Source organism: Lichenostomus cassidix, chromosome 11 (assembly GCF_008360975.1).
Source record: "Lichenostomus cassidix isolate B80296 chromosome 11, HeHo_3.0, whole genome shotgun sequence".
Classification (NCBI taxonomy): domain Eukaryota; kingdom Metazoa; phylum Chordata; class Aves; order Passeriformes; family Meliphagidae; genus Lichenostomus; species Lichenostomus cassidix.
The window spans coordinates 7,074,291-7,092,003 of NC_139492.1; the positions used below are offsets into that span (position 1 = coordinate 7,074,291).

Here is a 17,713-nt window from a genome sequence, read left to right on the forward strand (position 1 = left end):
ATTCTGACAGAAGGGCTGTGCTTGGGAAATTACTAACTCTGAATTTCTGCATATGAATAACGGCACGGAAAGTCTCGGGTGTGCTGGACTGTGGAATGCCAGCGAGCACCCAGGCTGAGGCAGCTCTAAAATGAGCAATCGGTGTCTCTCTCGTGTCATTGTCGGCTCGCTGCCCACCAGGGAACGAACCCGATTTTTTGGGCAACATCCCTGTGCCGGCGGGGCGGACAGCCCTAAAATGGCGGCGCCCAGTGAGGCTTCAGCCCGCCCGCGTCACGTGGCCGCCGTGTCCCGCCATTGCATCAGCCGGGGGGCGGGGCGCCGCGGGGAGGGGCGGGGCTGGCCTAAAAGTGACGGCCAACGCAGCCAATGGGAGCTGGCGTCCGGCAGAGGGGCGGGGCGCAGTGGGCGCTGCGGCGCGGCCGGAGGAGCGGAGCGAGGGGCGGCGGCGGCCGCGCAGGTATGGCCCGAGGGGCCTGGCGGGGTCCGGGCGTCGGGTTTGGCTTCTACGGCCCGGTCGGGATCCGTGGGCACAGGGGAGAGGGGCATGGAGAGGGCAGGGCGGGAGGGTGACGGTGGCGATGCGCTGGTCGCGCCCCATGCGGGCCCGCGGGGGGATGTCGGGCGGCCGGCGGCGCTGCCGGACACCGCTGTGCCCTCACCACTCCTCGGGCACTGGAGAGAGGCTGTGTCCGAGCAGGAGCTCTGATAGGCCCTGGGATCGCTGCTGTGCCTGGTCCTCCTCTCCTCGGATCATTCCCGCCTACAGCATCGAGGTTGGACTCGATGAACTCAGAGGACTTTTCCAGTCTAATTGATTCTGTGGTTCTGTGAAGTACTCCCAGGCCTTGCTCCTATGGGGAATTCCCGTCCCTCCGCGCCGCAGCAGGCTGCTGGGAGCTCGCCCCCTGCATGGATCCGCATTGCGCTCTGCTGTCAGGGACAGCCCGGTGTACCCGCAGGACACGGGCGGTGCTGCCCTCCAGGCTGTCACCTGCCGCTGGTGTGCGTGTGGGGATGTGGGTCCCCTCAAGGCCTCCTGGCATCCCTGGAGCTGGCTCTGCTTTGATAGGGAGGGTGGACAAGGTGATATTTAGGGGTCATTTCCAAACTTGGCTGTTCTGTGATTTAGTCATCGAATCACAGAATGGTTTGGGTTGGAAGGGACCTTAAAGCCCATCTGGTTTCAACACCCTTGCCATAAGGCAGGGACACCTTCCACTAGACCATGCTGCTCCAAACCCCATCCAGCCTGGCCTTGAACACTTCCAGGGATGGGGAAGCCACAGCTTCTCTGGGCAGCTTGTGCCAAGGCCTCACCACCCTTGCAGGGAAGAATTTATTCCTAGTATCTAACCTAAATCTCTCCTTTTTCCATTTAAAACTGTTCCGCCTTGTCATATTGTTATCTGCCCATGTAAAAAGTGGCTTTTCCTCTTTTATATAAGCCCTCTTAAATACTGGCAAGCTGTAATGATGTCTCCTCACTCTCTGCATTTAATCACCTTGAATGCTTTGATGACTTGGCAGTCCCTCTGTCCCCAGCAAGGCAAATGCAACCTACTAAACTTAGTATTCATGTGAATTTGAAATTTTAAAAGTGTATGTTTTCAAAGAATGGGTAACTTGAGGTAGAGCCCCAGAAATCAGGGAGGTTGGGGGAAAGGAAGTTTGAGGTTGGGCCACCACTGTTTGGATCAGGCCAGTGGTTAAACTGAGGTGTCAGTGTGTATTTAACAATGTGGAGAAACCCTTTCAGGAGTTGGAGACAATGATCCTAATGTTCAGCTTGAGCTGACAGCGCATCAGAGCATTGTTTGTTGCTCTTTGTTCAGATTGCACCGAGGTTTTGCCTCTTTTCTGCTGCTTGCTTTGGAGAGCGGCGACTCCCAGCTTCCAGATGGAGACCCCACTCACTGCCAGCCAGATCCGGCAACGGTTCATTGACTTCTTCAAGGAAAACAAACACACCTATGTACACTCATCTTCTACAATCCCCCTGGACGACCCCACACTTCTCTTTGCCAATGCTGGTATGAATCAGGTAGGACCCTATGAACATATCCTGTTGGAACCTGTGAAGCTGTTTGAAAGCTGTTGGGAAAATTATTGTTTTCTCCGTCTTCCTTCTGGTCACAAAAAGATGGTTGGGGTGTCTGCTGGAGTCCTCTGTGCTCTCACAAAATTGGCAAGAGCACTGGAAGAGGTTCCTGTGGTGGGAGCTCTGCCAGTCTCCCTTCCTTGACCCTTGGTACCACAGCAGTCCTGGCACACATGACTATTGGCATCTTTTGAGGGTGGTTGAGACTGGGCTCCTGCAAGGGCTCTGTTGCAGATCAGCACCCGGTTTTTATTTTTTTGGCAGCTGGGAATCTGACAGCTTTCAATTTCTTTGGAAGTCCTGAGGTTTGGTGGGCTCTAGGAACACTTTTGTGTGTGTGAGTGCTGAGTTCTAGGCAGTCTCCTCATGGACAGGAGCAGCAAGTTTGTTCCTGAAAGTGCATTGGGTATGTCCAGACTAGTGATACCATGACATAGATGACACTTACTGCCTTGTTGTTGCTTGCAACATTTGTAAACAGGTTCTGAGTGCTTTCCTCAATTGCCCTTTTTTCTCCCCTGTCAGTTCAAACCCATCTTCCTCAATACTATTGACCCCTCACACCCTCTTGCTAAACTGAGCAGAGCCACCAACACGCAGAAGTGCATCCGAGCAGGGGGCAAGCACAATGACCTGGATGACGTGGGGAAAGATGTGTACCACCACACCTTCTTTGAGATGTTGGGGTCCTGGTCCTTTGGAGATTATTTCAAGGTAAAACAGTCTGGGTGCAGCTCTGAATCTCTTGCACAGATTTATGTGTCTCTGTGAACTCAGCGGAGTAGTTGCCAAGAGGAAAGAGAATATGTTGGCACAGAGGTGTATGTGGCTTCTTTGGAATAAATGAGCTTGGAAGGTGCCCCAACCCTGCGGAATGATTTGAGATTGATAACTTAAGGTTTACAAAGCTGATTTAATTAACTCTGCTAGTTTGGAGTCTTCAGGTAGAGGCTATAGTGGCTGTCCTGAAGATGTGGGAACTTAAATGTGCTATGCAGCTATGACTGACCTTCCAACAGGAGTGATCATACAATAATGATTTCCTTTCCCAAGCTTCTTGTGTAGTATTCAAAATCAGAATTAAAAGGCTTTTTGGAGGCAGTAAACATGCTAGGAGTTAACTTGGCTGCATCAGAAAAGTCATATGAGAAGTTTCTTGTGTCCTGTTCACGGCATATATTAATTTGCCTCTTTCTTATGTCGGAAGTCAGAAAGTTTTTGGCTGCTGCTACCTACAGCAGGCAGTACTTTGGATGTTGAAGAGAAGCTGTCCTTACATTCACTTGGTGACATGTTTCCTTCTGCAGGAACTTGCTTGTAAACTGGCACTGGAACTTCTCACCAAGGAGTTTGGCATCCCTGCTGAAAGACTCTATGTCACTTACTTTGGTGGAAATGAGGCTGCAGGACTTCAACCAGACCTGGAGTGCAAGCAGATCTGGTTGGATTTGGGGTAAGACCTTTCACTGAGGAAAGGGTGCATGTTTTGATGAGCAATAGTAATGCATTTGGGTTGGATATTAGGAAAGAATTCTTGACAGAAGCAGAACAGACTGCTCAGAGCAGTGGTGGAGCCACCATTCCAGCAGAGATTTAAAAGCTGTGTAGCTGTGACACTTGGGGGCAAGCTCACTTGGAAGTGAGCTTGGCAGTGCAGGGGTGACAGCTGGACTTGATGGTCCAAAAGGTCTTTTCCAATATAGATGTTTCTATGACTCCATGATGGCCTGTGTTACGTGGCAGAACACATATAATAGGAGATTTTAACAAAATTAAAGTGTCACAAATAATGTTTGCAAGGTGGCAGAGTTTCCAAACCAAAGTACTAATATTTGAAGATACTGAGAGCTCTGCTTTCAAAATCTCTTGTGTAAGCATAAGGAGAGTCCTCCTGGGTCAGATGGATGGGCTGTCCTGCCCAGTGTGGTGATGCTGACAGCATTTGAGAAGATCATGGAGTCACAGAACTGTGGAATGGTTAGGGTTGGAAGGGACCTTACAGCTCATCTCTTTCTAGCCCCTCTACCATGGGCAGGGATAACTTCCACTAGACCAGGTTGCTCCAAACCATGTCCAACCTGGCCTTGAACTGGGATGGGGCAGCCACAGCTTCTCTGGGCAACCTGCACCAGTGCCTCACCATGCTCAGAGGGAAGAATTTATTCATAATATATAATACACATCTGCCCTCTGTTAGTTTAAAGCCCTTTTCTTATTACTCCATGCCCTTTTAACAATTCCTCTCCAGATTTCTTGTAGGCCCCTTCAGGTACTGAAAGGATCCAACAAGGGGGTCCCAGAGCCTTCTCTTCTCCAGGCTGAACAATCCAAATTCTCTCAGCCTTTTTTCATAGGAGAGGTTCTTCATTCCATCAGTGTCTCCTTGCTGGTGGCTTTGCTGAGGTGTTGTGTAAGTCTCTGTCTCCACCTGGGATGAGTGCCAGACACCAGTGTTCACTTGATCCCCTCAGCAGGAATCCTGAGCATTATGCTCTTGTACTGGTCTGTCTCAAGACTCTAGGAATTCATCGGCACATCTAGGGAATTAGTGAGCTTTGGTTTCTCTGGCATAACCTTTAGTATGGGGAATTCTTTCAGTTAGTCTCTATTATTCAATAAATTTCTTCTTACAGGCTGGCTGAGGGCAGGATTTTGCCTGGCAACATGAAGGATAATTTCTGGGAAATGGGAGACACCGGCCCCTGTGGCCCTTGCAGCGAAATCCACTATGACCGGATTGGGGACAGAGATGCCTCACACCTGGTCAATCAGGATGACCCCAACGTCCTGGAGATCTGGAACCTGGTGTTCATACAGTTCAATAGGTGAGCCAGACCTACTTCCAGCTTCCAGGTGAGCCAGGTTGCTCCAGCTCACTTTGGGAGGCTGCCTGGGCTGCATGTTCTTTCTTTTAACTGCCCCATACTTGCTCACCATTCCCAGTTATCCAGGAGCCAAGCACTTTGTGATGCTCTGTCCCCTTACCTACCAGTAAAGAAGAGGATGGTCATGCTGCCTTTGGGACAAACTGAGAGTATTGTCTCTCTTTACTTGCCAGGGATTCAGTAGGAATAAGTTGTTGTCTGCTCTGGATCCAAGTTGTTGTTGAGGGTCTAGTTGACTATATTTTTATCAAAGTTGTCCTTAGGGTGGCTCATGCATGGGCCCATGTTACAAATCTGATGGAACTAAATCTCATGGAGAGACTGATGGGGTTCCCCCCTGCAGAGCCTCCATCCATAACAGCTTACCCTTTCTTTGGCAGGGAAGCTGATGGGACACTAAAACCCCTTCCTAAGAAAAGTATTGATACTGGGATGGGCCTGGAGAGGCTGGTCTCTGTGCTGCAGAACAAGATGTCCAACTATGACACTGACCTATTCCTTCCTTACTTTGAAGCCATCCAAAAGGTATGAACTGGAGCCTGACCTAGCCGTATCCATTCACTGAATCCCTGGGGAGATGCATGGGGATGGTTGTCTCTGCTTTCCAAGCTGCTGTGAGCCCCACACTTGTGCACTTTGCTGAGGGTAGGAGCTCAGGCTGGCACAATAATTGCTGCCCTGGCACATTTTTCCAGGGGGAAACAGGACAGTGAGTGGTGCAGCTTTTCCAGTTTCTGTGAACTGTTGTGATGGTACATTCCTTGGTCCTCTCCCAGTGGGAGATGCTCTGCAGTTCCCCATCGCCAAATGCTATTTTCTTACCACATGGTAGAGAGAAACCCAGAATCAATTTGTCCTTCAGTCTCACATCTGGAACATGCTGATCTGTAGGAAATTCCCTGAGACAGAAGGCCTTTGGCATAAACCATGACAGTCACTTGCAAAACTAGTGTGCTGTTGCTGCATTGTCTTGGGTAGGGACCACGTTACCCATGCTGGGAATTCTTTGTGCAAGTTCAAGCCTTTTTTTGTCCTCCATGGAAGAGGCAGAGCTTCCTGGCTACAGATCGTGCTGGAAAAAATGCAGGGAGAAGAGCCCAGGCTCCTGATACCTCTAAGGAATGAGGTGCAGAGCTCCAGAGTTGGAATTGGAGAGCTGTCTTTCTTCAGCATTAAGTCCACTGTCCAGACACAGCCCCTTTGTCCTTGTCTGCCTTCCTGCAGTGTGCTGGGAGCCTGGCTGGAGGGACTGTGCTCATGGGGGGAGGTTTGCACCACATGCAAGGACTCTATGGTTACAGCAGTGTCTTTCCCTAGGGTATGGATAAAAACATCCTAAAAGAGGAAAGCTGGGACCATTTCCTATGTGACAGAATTTGAAAGGTTTCTTGCTTGGGCAGATTATGCCAGGTTGGAGTCTTTGAGCCAATGTGCAAAACAGTTGATTTCCTTTCACTTTTTCCCTCCCTCTCTCTGCTCTTGATGGGATAAATTGGATTTTTTTCCCTCTAGTCTAGAGAGCTTTTGGCCATGGAAGTGTGGGCTATGGCACCATGGAGAGCCCACAGCTCTGCCTTCGCTGTCTTCACTTTCCAAGAGGAATGTTCTTCCTCTGTGGTTGCGGGTGGTGGGTGGGCTTGGCTTCTGAGGCTCTTCCCTGTAATTTGCCATGGTGCCACTGTCTGTAATTGTCCCCTCTGTCTACCGCCTTCTCCTCTGCACAGGGCACAGGGGCCAGGCCATACCTGGGGCAGGTTGGGGCTGAGGATGCTGATGGAATAGACATGGCTTACCGTGTGCTGGCCGACCACGCGCGGACCATCACCCTGGCCCTCTCGGATGGGGGCAGGCCTGACAACACTGGCAGAGGGTAAGAAGGAACTGCTGCATTGCCACCATTCCCATTCTGCTCAGCATGGCTTCCCTCAGGGCTCTGGGATCTCCTTTGTCTCTGGGATGTGTTTGGATTTGTCATTGAAGCAATGGGTAGCAAGCAGAGTGTTTGCTCACGATATTTGACACTTGAATTGCTGTAGTAAGGTCCACCCAAAAGGTCATAATGCACAAGTTTGAAGGTTCTTGAGAGCACCAGTGTTGCTGGGCCAGCCTCCAGATAAGGATCACTGTGGGCAGACAAGCACAAAGCCCTGCTTGGTGCAGTGCTGCTGTTGAAAAAGCAAGGAATTTTGGGGTGGGAGAGGCTGTGCTGTAGGTGCCACTAAACTCAGTAAGCTCACAGTGAATGTAGGTCATGGAGCTGGGGCCTGGCACCTCAGCTGTGCCTTGCTGCTGCTGTCAGCAGCTGTTTGAGGGAAAACGTGGGGAGAAAACGCTGTGCTCTTGGTCCTGGGTGGGGGTGCTGGTAGGTGGATGCTGGTGGAGCCCCTGAGAACAACTCAGAGGTGTAACTTTGGCATGGGCTCTGCTATTGCCTAGGTATGTGCTGAGGCGGATTCTCCGACGGGCTGTGCGCTATTCCCATGAGAAGCTCAATGCCCCCAAGGGTTTCTTTGCTACTCTGGTTGATGTGGTGGTGGAGTCACTGGTAAGTTCTCCCACTCCACTGTATCTGCTGAAGACTTGCTCTGCTGAGGTGTACAGATCTCCATGCTAAAGGGCTCATCCTCTTGAGTCTGCAGGGAGATGCCTTTCCTGAGCTGAAGAAGGACCCAGATATGGTAAAGGACATTATCAATGAAGAAGAGGATCAGTTCCTGAAAACACTGAGCAGAGGACGTCGCATCCTGGACAGGAAGATCCAGAGCCTTGGGGACAGTAAAGTCATTCCTGGTAAGGCTGTGACTTCTCTCTGGATGCAGCAAAAGGACATTATTATCTGGGATCACATCAGTGCTCAACTAGGTGGGGAAATTAGAGTTGGTGGAAGGTGGTGGTGGGACAAAGTTGGAGTCAGAAGACAGCTCTTTGAGCTGAACCACCTGTCTCTCCTGTGGTCTGTGTTAATTTGCTCAGGTTTCTGAGCTGCACAGACACAGATCTCTCTGCTGTCAGGGAGCAGCCTTTTGGATGTTCACGTTCTCCAGAACTGTTTGCTGTCCTGCCATAGCTCAGAGTGAGTGGGGAAGCAGGGAAGGGAGCAATGGCTCATGGAACTGCTTTGCCCTTTTTCTGCAGGTGACACTGCCTGGCTGCTGTATGACACCTACGGTTTCCCTGCGGATCTCACTGGGCTGATTGCAGAGGAGAAGGGCCTTGTTGTAGACATGGAGGGCTTTGAAGAGGAGCGAAAAAATGCTCAGGTAGGTAACAGCTCTAGGGGAAGCTGGTTTATGAGTGGGCAGGGAGAATTCCCTTCCTTCCAGTTTGCAGTCATGAGTTGCTCCTTTATTTTTGAGTCTGCTCACACCCCATATGCCCCAGTGTCCTGTGGGAAAAGCCAGGACAACTGCAGTTGTTGTGGGACATGTCTTTTCCATACAGCTGGCTTGGTTTTGAGAACTAGCAAAGGCTGGGGCCTTGAGTTCAGCCTTCAGATGGAGGAGTGGAGTGAAGTGCTTCCAGTGGAGTGCTGAGAGCATCTCTGCTGTCCTGTTCTGGTTAGAGAAGTTATTCCCTGTCCAAGGATCCTAATGTGCAGGCAGATTTGCAGCTTGGGTGCCTCTGACAGCATATTTGCTGCAAGCAGCAGAGTGGTGTTGTACCGGCTGGGTACTTGTCTTGCCCTTACTGGGCTCAGGCCCACGTAGTCTGCATGCTGGAACTGTCTGCTCTGAAGTCAGAAAAGATGGGAACACTCCAGCTGCTGGCACACAGCTTCCCATGGCAGAGCTTTAAATCAGGGAGTGCTCAGGGATGTGAGTGAGGTGTGCATCTAGGCTGGCATGCTTTGGCATTTCTCAAACCTTGGTGCTTTACAGCTCATTTCTCCAACTTTGCTCATTGGCAGCTCAAATCCCAGGGCAAGGGTGCTGGAGGGGAGGATCTGCTCATGCTGGACATCTATGCCATTGAAGAGCTAAGAGCCCAAGGGCTGGAAGTGACGGATGACTCCCCAAAATACAACTATGCTTCAGATCCAAGTGGTACCTATGGTATGAAAAATCTCACAATCGTGTTCTGCCACTAAACCTTCCCTGGCACGTACCTCTGGGCTCCCCTTTCCTGGGACATTGAGTTGGGAGTGGAAGGCTGTGCAGGTGAATAGCCTGGTTGTTACTAATCAAGCAGGAAAAGAGACAGACTGTCCAGGGGGACTGTACTGCTGTTGCCAAGTTAATGGAATTCCTGTTCCCTGCAACTTTGTGTCTCCACACTCCTATGCTGGTGTTTCTCAGCTGCTCCCTTGCCAGTGCTGCAGGAGACTGCAGTTTCTGCTTGGCCTGTTAGGGGCTTCTTGGCTTGCTTGCCCTGGCTCTTCCTGCTAGTTTTTTGATTTGATGGAGATTCAGGAGGCTGAAGGCTCATAGCCATATGTGTGCTGACTTTTGCTGGAAGGCGGTGACAGTCCCTGCTTGGAGGGCACTAAAATAAATTCCCAACTAACTGTTGCCTTACTCCTTTCTGTTTAAATATGGTAGCTGCCATGAGCTCCTGCAATAACTGGGAGGTGTTGCTATGACATTCTACTCCCATGTGGTGTCTGTATGGTTTTCTTATTTTACTGACACTGCCTGTCATCCCGGTGGCAGATTTCGGGAGCCTCGTGGCCACAGTGAAAGCCATCCGCAGGGAGAAGAAGTTTGTGGAGGAGGTATCCACTGGCCAGGAATGTGGGATAGTGCTGGACCGGACCTGCTTCTACGCCGAGCAGGGTGGGCAGATCTATGACCAGGGCTACATGGTCAAGGATGACGACAGCAGGGAGGATGTGAGTGGGCCTGAGAGCCTTTTGCTAGACTCGGTCTGACTCGGGGCCTGGGCAGAGGGGGAGAAGGGGCCAAGCAACCTCCAGCAATTTTTCATCCATGTCAGGTGTCAGGCATTGCACAGGGTTCCTTTCTGGGGGTGTGGCGTGGCACGGATGTGCTGGAGTTGTGTGCCCCTTACTTCTTGAAGAACTTGGCTCTGTGCTGCTATCACCAGAATGTGGGTACCTGTGGTGGTGGTGCTGGGATTGCCAAGCCCAAGGGCAGTGCTCTCAAGCCATGATGGGGAGCTGAGGTGGGGAGCTCTTTTTGTGCCTTACAACTGTGCCCCACCTTCATTCACTTCTCAGCTTTGCTGTGTGCTGTGCCTGGGAACACTCAGCTTTCTCCAGCACACACACCACCACTCTGGCTCTCAGCTGGGACCTTTCCAGTTGCAACTTAGACTTCTGGCTGGATGATGTCTCCCCTGGCCTCTCACCCTGCTCACATGGGGCATTTCCTTCTTTATACAGAAAACAGAATTTACTGTGAAGAATGTGCAGGTTCGAGGAGGCTACGTGCTCCACATAGGAACTCTGTATGGGAGCTTGAAAGTAGGAGATCAGGTCCACTTGACTATTGATGAGGTGAGTTAAAACATGGTGTAACACATGGGGTTATTTCTTTTCCCTGCATTTTCTCTCCTTTATTTTCATCAGTGCCATACTGAGGGCCTTGTGTTTGGGGCCTGCTCTCCTTGCAGCACATGATCAAGCAATATCTGTCTGACCCCAAGTCTCTCCTGTTTGGCACCTGGCTTTCTCCTACGATAAGGCAGATAATACTCAGCTGGCTCAGAGCCACACTCTCTGGGTTTGCTGATCACAGGCAGAAACACATTTTGCATCATGTCTTGCAGGTAGAAAATGTGTGGTGCCCAATTGCATGGGGACAACAGCAGAGAGCCTGGGCTGCCTGTCCCACTACAGACATTGCTCCTGTGGGCTCTGCTTGCTCAGTTGAGCTTGCTGGGTTGAGCACAGTCTGCCTGATGCATTTTCCTTCCCTATAGAGGCAGTGCCTTCGGAAGAAGAGGGAAGGCTTCTATCTTGGAGTGCTTTCCCTGCTGAGAAACAGAGATCACTGTCTGTGACCTGGTCTGTCCTTGGCCTCTTTCCACACAGGCCAAACACCGGGGCTACCAGGAAAAAGCCATGCACAGAGTTGGCGGCGAACACCCTGCTCCCTTAGCTGAAGCTCCAAGGCAGCAAGGGTGATCAGCTGTTTCTGATGAGCTAGCTTAGGATTCTGTTGGAGCAGAACATTAACCTCCCCTTTAGCTGCCAAGATGGTTGTTGCTCTGCGGTGTGGGACCCTGACAGTGGCTTTCTCCCCCAGGCCAGGCGGAGGCCAGTCATGAGCAACCACACAGCCACCCACATCCTCAACTTCGCCCTGCGCTCCGTGCTGGGGGAGGCTGACCAGAGGGGATCCCTTGTGGCACCGGACAGGCTGCGCTTCGACTTCACAGCCAAGGGAGCCCTGGCCACCCAGGAAATCAAGAAAGTTGAAGGGATCGCCAACCAGATGATTGAGGAGGCAAAGGTGGGTACAGCTGACAGGTTGTTTACCTTGAGTCCAGGTTTTGGGTGATCTGGGATGTTGGGAGTTTGGCATACAGGAGGACTGAGCTGCTGGTGTATTGCTGTGCACTAATTGCCATCACCTCAGAGGGTTTTGAGTAGGAAAACCCTGTGTGGATTGTTCTGTTCATTGGTTTCAAGCCCTCTCTAGGGCTGGAGTGTTCCCATGCCTACAGTAGTGTCACATCGGCTACAAGAGCCAGGAAGTTTGGCAGAGTAGTTTTGCAGGCCTGGCTGGATTTAGAGTGTACAGCCAGACACCCCAGTGATGTGTTCCCAAAGGCAGGAGAGCTGCTCTGTCTGGTGCCAAGTGTCAGAGCAGACCCTGGAGGTTCCTGGAGTCTGTGCTTGGAATCACTTGCATGTGCAGGAGCACACAGGGAGTCTGAGCAGGTGGTAATGGGAGTTTTGAAGATGGTACATCTGCCAATAACTTTGGGATCCTTGCAGTTCAACAAACCCCAGGTCAGGTGAGGCACAAGGCTTCACTTGTAGGACCTTTCAGGGGAAGAAATGTCCTGGGAACATGGGCCCTCAGTCACAGCTGACAGGACTGGCTGTTATCTTCATCCTTTTCCTGTCCTCTGCAGACTGTGTATGCCAAGGACTGCCCTCTCGCAGCGGCCAAAGCTATCCAAGGACTTCGGGCCGTTTTTGATGAGACCTATCCTGATCCTGTCCGTGTGGTGTCCATTGGCATCCCTGTGGAGGAGCTGCTGGCTGACCCCTCTGGCCCTGGGGGTTCCATCACCTCTATTGAGTTCTGCGGAGGGACGTGAGTACCTGGAGAGGTTGGGAAAGGCTGCAGGGTGGCTGAAAAGGAGTTCCTGTGGAGCTTAAGCTCCTGGGAGTCCCACAACCATACACTGGGCACAGCCAGGGCAGAGCTGGAGGTAGTGGTGATAATGTGCTTTTGCATTCCTAGTCTTGAGTCAATCAGTCTTTAAAATTACCTTTTGCAGGCAGGAAACTGCCTGTATTGTCCCTCCCCTCACACAGGGTCTCTGGCAGTGCTGGGAGCACTGCTCTTGACACCCTTTCCTCACTCATTTGCTTTTAGCACAAGTTTTTTCTGCCTGTCCCTACACTTGCTGCATCTCCCTGGCAGGGTGGTTGTCTTGTGTCTGTGCTGATTCTTGCTGAAATGAGAGGTGGACTTCTAACTCTCTCTTGTGTGTCTGTCTGGGTTCTTTCGAAAGGCACTTGCAGAACTCCAGTCATGCTGGCCCCTTTGTGATTGTTTCAGAAGAAGCTATTGCTAAAGGCATTCGGAGGATAGTTGCAGTCACTGGGGCTGAAGCTCGGAAGGTAAGGGTAGGCAGGAGAGATCCTCTGTGAAATTCCACCTATTAACCCTCAGTCTTCCTGATTTAACTTGATTTAACTCAGATTGTATTCTCCTAGGCCCTCAGGAAAGTTGAAAGCCTCAGGAAACTGCTGTCTGCCCTGGAGGCCAAGGTGAAGGTCCAGACAGCTCCCAACAAGGATGTGCAGAAGGAGATCACAGATCTCAGTGAGGTGAGGATGGTAGCAGTGCCCTGCCTCCTCAAAGTGGATGGGACCTTGATTGCCAGCCCTGGGTGGTATTGATAAGGCCCAAGTTCACCTTCCTGCTCCTGTCCAACAGCCCTGCATCCCATGGGTGCTGCAGTCAGCACCTGCTGCCTGGGGTCATTGGCAGTGGGAAAGGAGTGGAGCTTACTGGGCTCTGACAGTTGAGGCAGAGGTTCATGAGGTGCTGCATCTCCTGCCATGGTTGCTGTCACCTTTAACCCTCTCCACCTGCTTCTCTTTTGCAGACACTGGCCACTGCTGTTATTCCACAGTGGCAGAAAGATGAACTGAGGGAGGCTGTTAAAGCACTGAAGAAAGTCATGGATGACCTGGACCGAGCAAGCAAAGCTGACATCCAGAAACGAGTGAGCCCTGGGCTGGAATAAAAGACAGTGTGGGAGCGCTGTGGGGTGCTTCCTTGGGAGCTCCATTTGTGGCCAGCATGGAAGAGAATTGACGTGTGGGAGTGCCCTTCAGACCATTCAGCCTTCCAGTTTCTGCTGCCTTCTGAAGCAGAATTAACTGTTCCCTGGGTTGAAGCATAGCAGCATGTTCCTGCCCTAACAGTGCCCCTGAGTGCAGGCTTCCTCCCAGATCCTACTGGAATTTTCTGGAGGAGGAATCATGCACAATATGCTGTCTTGCAGACCACATACCTGCCTGTCAGAATATTTTGCTCCTGGCTCCATAGTGGGTTGCTGCTCCAGACTGGGCTGTGGGTGTTTTTGGGCACCTTAGGGGCCTCTGTCCGTGCTCTACCTAGATGGTTCTTGTGTCCATACATAGTGTGGGTGGTCTAGTGGCTGACCACTTTTGTCCTCAGGTGCTGGAGAAGACCAAGCAAGTCATTGAGAGTCATCCTAACCAGCCATGGGTCATTATGGAAATGGAAAATGGAGCTTCAGCAAAGGTATGGGAAGGCCTCATCTCTCCTCAACAGCCTTCTTTCTGCCTGAGGAACACCTGGCTGGTCTCTCATCAGTCAGGGTGGTAGTTCAGTGCTACAGAGCAGTCCCTCTTGCCAACTGCCTTCCCTGAGAAGGGGAAGGGACCACTGGGATATTCTCTGTGTCCCACCTCCTGGACTAGCACATGGGCTTGCAGGGGTGATGGGGTCTTGACCACTTGCTGAGCTTCCAGACCTGGTGGTGGATAGGGAGCCCAGCAGAAATCCCATTGTGTTCCAGGTAAGACTCATTCTGCAGCAGTCGTGACACTGAAATGCAGGTTTTAAGGGACTCAGAACAGCAGCTCTGCCAAGACATAGAAATTGTGATGCATGTGGCCCCTGCAGATCAGCTCCAGGAGTAATGTCATGGGCTGAGCGTGTGGACAGGGCCAGGCAGAGAGCTACCCCCAGCTCCTGAGCACTGTTTGCTCTGCTGGGTTCAAGTTCTTCCCTGGCCAGGTCTGAATCTGCTCCTTCTCCCCACACAAATATTTTTTCCAAGTGATTTCTGTTGGAATAAAAGCTCCCTTGTGTGCACTGTGTCACAGTGCTGAGCCCAGCAAGTGCCAGGCAGCAGGGACTGATTGTGCCTGGGCTTAGACCACTCTGGGTTTAACACCCTGTTAAAATTTCCTCTCCAGGAGTCTTGTAGCTGATCCTGCTCACTCTCTGTGGCCACCCCCATGACCATGATGCCCATGGATGCTTCTGCGCCCAGTGGGTGCTGTTGCAGCATTCTCCCTGGCAGAAGGGTGCATCCCCTGGGATGGCAGTGCTGGCAGCCTGTCGAGCTGTGTATTCCCAATCCAGCCAGAGCAGCACTGCTTTGCTTGCCAGAGGCCCCACTCCTGGGGCTCTGTGCTGCATCATGCTGTGTGAGCAAGGGATGATGGTCTCCTTGGGAATAGTGGGATGTGTGGCAGTCTCCCTGGTTCTGCAGTATGCCTGCTGTGTCTGATAACCCTTTCAGCCTCTTCATGCTGTGTTTGAGTCTTCCTGATTCCCTTTGGAACGGCTGCTCCCTTCTGCTGGGAGGAGTTTTTCCCTTCCAGGCAGTACACTCAGGCAAAGCTTCATTCTGGGACTAATTCTGCCAGTTCCTGGATACCTGCAGATGGGGAAATAAAATCATCTTCTTCCTGCCTCAGGGGACACAGCCAGGGTTTATGTCTCCTGCCAAAGCTTCTACACGGCGAGGAATGTGAAGATGGCTCGTGTTTGGGAGGAGGAGCACTCTATAGTACTGCTGGCTGGTTTAATGCAATTCCTGATCCCTGAGGTCTCTGTGGGTGCGGGAGCAAGCGCAGGGAGGCAGTCATGCAATGGTTTTGTTCTCTTACAGGCCTTGAATGAATCTCTGAAGCTCTTCAAGACTAACTCCCCCCAGACTGCTGCTATGCTCTTTGCTGTGGATAATGAAGCTGGCAGGATCACCTGCCTCTGTCAAGTACCCCAGGTAAAACCCAGACTGCATGTCTGCCTCTCCCTGAGCCTCCATGGAGGAGCTGCAGCCTTCAGGCAGGCACTGTCTTAACTTTACATAGCCAGAGCTGATCGGGGTTTGGCAAGACCCACAATCCTCATGCTTGGGCTTATTGTCAGGCTGCAGAAATGAGGAAAGAGGGGCTGTGCTCTGCAAACAGGGAAGGGGAAGAGTCAGGACTTAACGCAATGGTAGGCATGGGGTGTGGAGACTGCTGTTCTTCCCTCATTGCTGACCACTGGATTTCTTTTCCTTTTCCTGCCCAGGAGACTGCAAATAAGGGCCTGAAGGCCAGCCAGTGGGTGCAGGAGGTGTCTGGTTTGATGGACGGCAAAGGAGGAGGGAAGGACATCTCTGCTCAGGCAACAGGCAAGAACGTGGGCTGCCTGCAGGAAGCCCTGAAACTGGCCACGGACTTTGCCAGGCTCCGGCTGGGGGAGCTGAAGAACTGACTGAGGGGGGAACCCCGGCCCCTTTGTCTCCCTGTCTGTTCCTTGCGCGGGTTTCCTGTCAATAAAGGCTCCCTGCCCCGCGCTCTGTCCCCGGCTCTGCTGGGGGGCGGGACAGGATGGGAGGGGATGGGGTGGGATCGCCCTGCCAGTCACAGCCTGTGCCCGCCCCCTGCTCGTGCCCCGCCTGCTCGGTGTCCCGCCGAACATGCCGCTGGATCACCGCCGCCTGCGCGGCCCGGAGGAGTCGCAGCCGCCGACGCTGTGGGCAGCGACCGCGGCCGAGGATGAGGAGGACGAGGAGTGCGCGGGTGCGGCGCCGCGGGACCCCTGTGCCCTGCGGCCGCTGTTCGCGCGGGCCGGGCTGTTGAGCCAGGCGCAGGGCTCGGCCTACGTGGAGTTAGGCAGCGGCACCAAGGTGCTCTGCGCCGCCTGGGGCCCTCGGGAGTCGGCCGAGCCCGGCCCGGGCCGGCTGCTCTGCGAGTTCCGCCGGGCGCCCTTCGCGGGACGCGGGGCGCGGGGCCGGCCGGGCGGGGCGGCGGAGCGGGAGGCGGAACGCGAGGCGGCGGCGGCGCTGCGGGAGGCGCTGGAGCCGGCGGTGCGGCTGGGCCGGTACCCGCGGGCCCGCCTGGCCGTCAGCGCGCTGCTGCTGCAGGACGGGGGCTCGGCGCTGGCCGCCGCCGTCAGTGCCGCCGCCCTGGCGCTGGCGGACGCGGGCGTGGAGATGTACGACCTGGCCGTGGGCTGCGCGCTGTGCCGGCCGCCCGCGCCCGCCGCCTCATGGATGCTGCAGCCCGCCGAGCCCGAGGAGCGCCGCGCCGCCGCCCGCCTCACGCTGGCCCTGCTGCCCGCCCTCAACCAGGTGTCGGCCGTGCTGGGGGGCGGCCGGGGCGGCCCGCCCGAGGACTGGGCGCAAGCCCTGCGGCTCGGCCTCGATGGCTGCCACCGGCAGTACCCCGTGCTGCGGCAGAGCCTGCTGCGGGCTGCCCAGCGCCGCGATGCCGCCGCCGCTGCCACCGCCGCTGCCACCGCCAGTGCCGCCGCTGCCACCAGCGCCTGAGTGCCCGTGAGACCTGCGTGCCCCAGTCTGGAGATGGACTCGTCTCCCAGAGCCCATCCAAGCTGCCTTCAATGCTGCCGGAGACCTCTGGAGCCTGTCTGATCCACGCCTCATTGTTGGGGATTAAAATAACTTTACTTTTATAATATTAGAGGTTTGTTAAGTTTAAGCTCAGTTGTAACTGCTGGAGAATCCCCCGAACCAGCCTGATCGATGCCTCATGCTGCTGGAGACCCTCCTGAGCCAACCCACGTGCTGCTGGAGACCCCCTGGTGCTGCCCACACAGCTGAAGGCCCAAGAACTCTGCTCAAAAATGCTGGAGTCTGCACCCCCACTACCATCGGAGAGCCCCCAAAGCAGCGCCCACACTACCAGAGCACCCCAGAGTGCACCTGAGGAGCCCCCATGTTGCTGGAGACCATTCCTGACTGGCACCACAGGATCCAAACAGCCTTGCCACGGTTCTGAAGCCCCCCAAGAAGAGCCTCCATGCTGCCTCAGCAGCCACAGCCTGCCTAAGAACTCCCTCCAAGCAGCTGCCAGCACTATGGGACCCCACATCTCTCCCCAGGGTGGTTACAGTACCAGGCTCAGAGCCTCACTCCAAGTTCCCCACCATAACCATCCATGCAGGCAGCATCCAGGCAGCACCAGGCAGGCACCACATCGTGGCATGGACTGAGCATCCCTCGGACTTCCTGCCCAGGCAGTGCATCAGGGCAGCAGAGTTGTGTTTTGTTTGTTTTTTTATAATAATAAATCATCTTTTTTCTGATGAGT

General features: G+C 53.4%; 2 protein-coding genes across 3 annotated transcripts; both read left to right on the forward strand.

Annotated features, from left to right (window-relative positions):
• Positions 1-358: 358 nt before the first annotated feature.
• AARS1 (alanyl-tRNA synthetase 1) lies at positions 359-15,956 on the forward strand. 2 transcript variants are annotated; one of them, XM_085071637.1, is made up of 21 exons: positions 359-460; positions 1,836-2,044; positions 2,627-2,815; positions 3,409-3,554; positions 4,735-4,926; positions 5,367-5,511; positions 6,711-6,856; positions 7,423-7,531; positions 7,626-7,776; positions 8,122-8,246; positions 8,894-9,038; positions 9,636-9,814; positions 10,328-10,441; positions 11,193-11,399; positions 12,028-12,212; positions 12,637-12,745; positions 12,842-12,955; positions 13,237-13,356; positions 13,815-13,901; positions 15,283-15,396; positions 15,690-15,956. In XM_085071637.1, the coding sequence occupies exons 1-21, from the start codon at positions 370-372 to the stop codon at positions 15,873-15,875; spliced, it is 3,063 nt and encodes a 1,020-aa protein (XP_084927763.1). In that variant the 5' UTR covers positions 359-369; the 3' UTR covers positions 15,876-15,956. The 2 variants fall into 2 exon arrangements, with proteins under 2 accessions (XP_084927763.1, XP_084927764.1); XM_085071638.1 differs by having other exon boundaries at positions 363-460; positions 1,881-2,044.
• Positions 15,948-17,708, forward strand: EXOSC6 (exosome component 6). The gene has a single exon (XM_085071639.1). The coding sequence runs from the start codon at positions 16,081-16,083 to the stop codon at positions 16,930-16,932; it is 852 nt and encodes a 283-aa protein (XP_084927765.1). The 5' UTR covers positions 15,948-16,080; the 3' UTR covers positions 16,933-17,708.
• Positions 17,709-17,713: the final 5 nt, after the last annotated feature.

Coding starts and splice junctions, on each gene's coding strand:
- EXOSC6 (XM_085071639.1), top strand. CDS start 16,081: ATGCCGCTGGATCACCGCCGCCTGCGCGGCCCGGAGGAGTCGCAGCCG.
- AARS1 (XM_085071637.1), top strand. CDS start 370: ATGGGAGCTGGCGTCCGGCAGAGGGGCGGGGCGCAGTGGGCGCTGCGG. Junction 13,357..13,814: donor AAGCTGACATCCAGAAACGA/GTGAGCCCTGGG, acceptor TTTTGTCCTCAG/GTGCTGGAGAAGACCAAGCA. Junction 15,397..15,689: donor GCCTCTGTCAAGTACCCCAG/GTAAAACCCAGA, acceptor TTTCCTGCCCAG/GAGACTGCAAATAAGGGCCT.